The sequence below is a fragment of the Salvia miltiorrhiza genome, chromosome 1, assembly GCF_028751815.1.
Source record: "Salvia miltiorrhiza cultivar Shanhuang (shh) chromosome 1, IMPLAD_Smil_shh, whole genome shotgun sequence".
Taxonomy (NCBI): Eukaryota; Viridiplantae; Streptophyta; class Magnoliopsida; order Lamiales; family Lamiaceae; genus Salvia; species Salvia miltiorrhiza.
The window spans coordinates 1,268,982-1,272,275 of NC_080387.1; the positions used below are offsets into that span (position 1 = coordinate 1,268,982).

Sequence of the window (3,294 nt, forward strand, 5' to 3'; positions counted from 1 at the left end):
GGGATTGGTATTGGGAGTGAGATGTTTCCGAATTTGGAGGGGTTTGGATGCGAGCCGCCATTGATGGAGATGCAAGAATTTGAGGTGTTTTTCTTGATTTGTCTCTAATGAACTTAATTCTAAGGTATCTTAGTTATATTTAGAGAGTAATTGTTTGTTTCTTTGTGTTTTGTTTTTTTGAAGAAATACTCGTGAAAAGTACAAGTTTAACTAGTAATTTCTTTTGTGATTTTTGTGTGAGTTTTGCCTTCACGTTTGTGTATGCGTCGTACCAAGAGTGCAGGTAACGAAGATCTTTTGTACCACGAGGATATTGAGCGAATTGTTCGATAGAACAACGGTGCTAGACGCAGGGCAGAACAATAGGCACAGGCAAGAGAGAGACAGTTAGAAGCAGAGAGATAGATGGCAGAAAATCCGGAAGGACAGAATGACAACAACAACAACAAGACCCTTCGAGACATGATGTTTCCAAGCAACCTGAATCTCAGGCCGTCAGCCATAGTACTACCGGAGATCACTGGAAATTGGGAGCTGAAGCATACTCTTATCCAGATTTTGCCCAAGTACAGTGATATGCCCGGAGAGGACCCTCAAAGACATCTCTAAGACTTTGAGATGGCATGTGGAACGGTGCGCACCGCTAGTCAAGCACTTGGCGAATATATCTGACTCCTTACTTTTCCGTTCTCTTTGTTAAAAGGAGCGAGGGAGTGGTTGTATGATTTGCCAGAAGGAAGCATTCGGACCTGGCAGGAGTTACAGAGCAAGTTTTTGGAAAGATACTTCCCTGCCGCCCGAATCCAGAATTTGAGGACTCGAATAAGTAACATCAAAATGGGGACGGGAGAAATCCTCTATGAATACTGGGGAAGGTTCAAGCAGATGTTGGCCAAATGCCCACAACACCAAATACCGGATCATGATCTTATTCGGTATTTCGTGGGAGGACTCCGAAGGCAAGATAGGCAATGGTTACACGCTGCATGTGGAGGATCGATTTTAAACAAATCTGCAGCGGAAGCTTTCAAGCTCATAGCTGACATGGCAGATGAATCAAGAGATGAAGAAGGGACTATAGTCAGAACTACTCCGGTGCCGAATCCTTCTGCCCAAGACGACAAGTTGGACAAACTGTGCAACATGTTTGAGAAATTCATGACGAACCAAGGAACACCCAATCAAGGGATTCCCAACATTCGGAAGCCTGTGAAGGCATGCCAGCTTTGCATGGCGAATTCACATGCAACCGATGAATGCCCACAACTTTTCGAAGATGAAGAGCTTAATGCTATTGGGCAACAGCCAGGAGGAAACAACGGAGGGCAGAACCAGAAACCTTTTGAGCCCTACAGGCAGCAGTACAACAATCAAAGATGGAGGCAACATGAGAACCTTAGGTACGGCAACAACAATTATTTGGGGCCAAACCAAGGGCAGACGAGTAACCCACCACAATACTCGCAACAACCGCAACAGGCAAGAGGATCTTCCCTATCAGAGCTCGTGCATCAAATGGCCCAACAACAAGTGAAGTTCCAGCAAGAGACCGAAAAGTTCATAATGGAGACTAGAGGAGGAATGCAGAATGTGAACTCCCAACTATCACATCTTGCCCAAGCAGTCGCCAGACTTGAAAGCAAACAAGGGGCACTTCCATCCCAAGTGGAGGTGAAGAAGGTGAATGCCATGACACTCAGAGAAGGGAAGGAGTTACCAGAGGTTGATAAGGAGAAAAATAAAGAAAAGCCGGAGATCAACGAGCAAGTCGGAATGGGATCAGCAGATGAGGAGGAATTTGCTCGAGAGAAAGAGACAAAGAGAAAGGCGACCGGGAAGGGTAAAGAGAAATCAAGCCAGAATGAGCCCATAATCCCCTTCCCAGGCAGAATGGCCAAGGAACAAGAGAAGGAAGAATTAACCGAACTGGTTAAAATCTTCAAGAAGGTGGAGGTCAATATGCCCCTTTTGGTCGCGCTACGCTCTATGCCCAGATGTGCAAAATTTCTCAAAGAACTCTGCACTCGGAAGGTCAAATACACGGATGATGCGAAATTTCAAGTGGGCGAGTCTGTATCCGCGGTCTTACAACGAGATATGCCAATAAAGTGTGGAGATCCTGGCATGTTCTACATTCCATGTGTAATAGGAACCATGAAGGTGGAAAAGGCAATGCTTGATTTAGGGGCATCCATCAACGTTATGCCCTTATCCATGTACCAGGACCTGGAGATAGGACCGCTGAAGCCCACCCGAGTGGTGATCCAACTGGCAGATCGATCAAATGTCTACCCAGAGGGAATACTGGAAGACGTTTTGGTCAAAGTGGAGGAACTTATCTTTCCAGCGGATTTTTACATTCTCGACATGGGGAAGTCAAAAGCACGAGATCCGGTCATGCTTTTGGGCAGACCGTTTCTAAAGACTGCCAGGACTCGCATTGATTGTCATACGGGTAAGCTAACATGTCAGTTTGAAGGGGAAACGGTGACCTTCGACATATACAATGCCATGAAACATCCAGCCGATACAGAGATGGTGAAAAGTGTCGACATGATCGAGAAGGTTGTTGAGGAGGTTTTGCCCAGAACAGCATTCAAGGAGCCATATGACATTATAATCCAGAATGGCATAACCGAGGAGGACTTGCAAGAGGAGCAATTGCAAGAGGCGGTGAAGGTACTTAATGCATGGAGCGAAGGGGTCAACTACACGGAGGCTCTGAAAATCCCTACCTTGAAGGAGGAAGACCGACTGGTGCCTTCCATCCAAAGGGCACCCAAGCTCGAGCTGAAGTCTTTGCCCAAACACCTCAAGTATATCTTCTTGGGCGAGGATGACACTTTGCCCGTAATTATCAACTCATAATTGACACTCGAGGACGAGAACAAAGTCAAGATGACTTTGGGGAAGTACAAGGAAGCAATTGGATGGACCCTAGCCGACATTAAGGGCATAAGCCCTACTGTATGCATGCACCGCATATTGCTAGAGGAAGATGCAGTTCCAGTCCGGGACCCCCAGAGGAAGCTAAATCCAGCCATGAAGGAAGTTGTGATGAAAGAGATACTCAAACTTTTGGATTTGGGCATAATATACCCAGTATCCGATAGTAGGTGCGTAAGCCCAGTACACGTTGTGCCCAAGAAGTCGGGCATACAAGTGGTGGAGAATGAATTCCGGGAATTAATTGCTACAAGGTTGCAAACCGGCTGGAGGGTGTGTATTGATTACCGCAAGCTCAACCAGAAGACGAGGAAGGATCACTTCCCTTTGCCCTTCATCGATGAGATG

General features: G+C 46.4%; 1 protein-coding gene across 1 annotated transcript; it reads left to right on the plus strand.

Annotated features, from left to right (window-relative positions):
• Positions 1-405: 405 nt before the first annotated feature.
• LOC131006458 (uncharacterized) lies at positions 406-2,868 on the plus strand. The gene is made up of 2 exons (XM_057933617.1): positions 406-571; positions 704-2,868. The coding sequence occupies exons 1-2, from the start codon at positions 406-408 to the stop codon at positions 2,866-2,868; spliced, it is 2,331 nt and encodes a 776-aa protein (XP_057789600.1).
• The last annotated feature ends 426 nt before the right edge of the window (positions 2,869-3,294 follow it).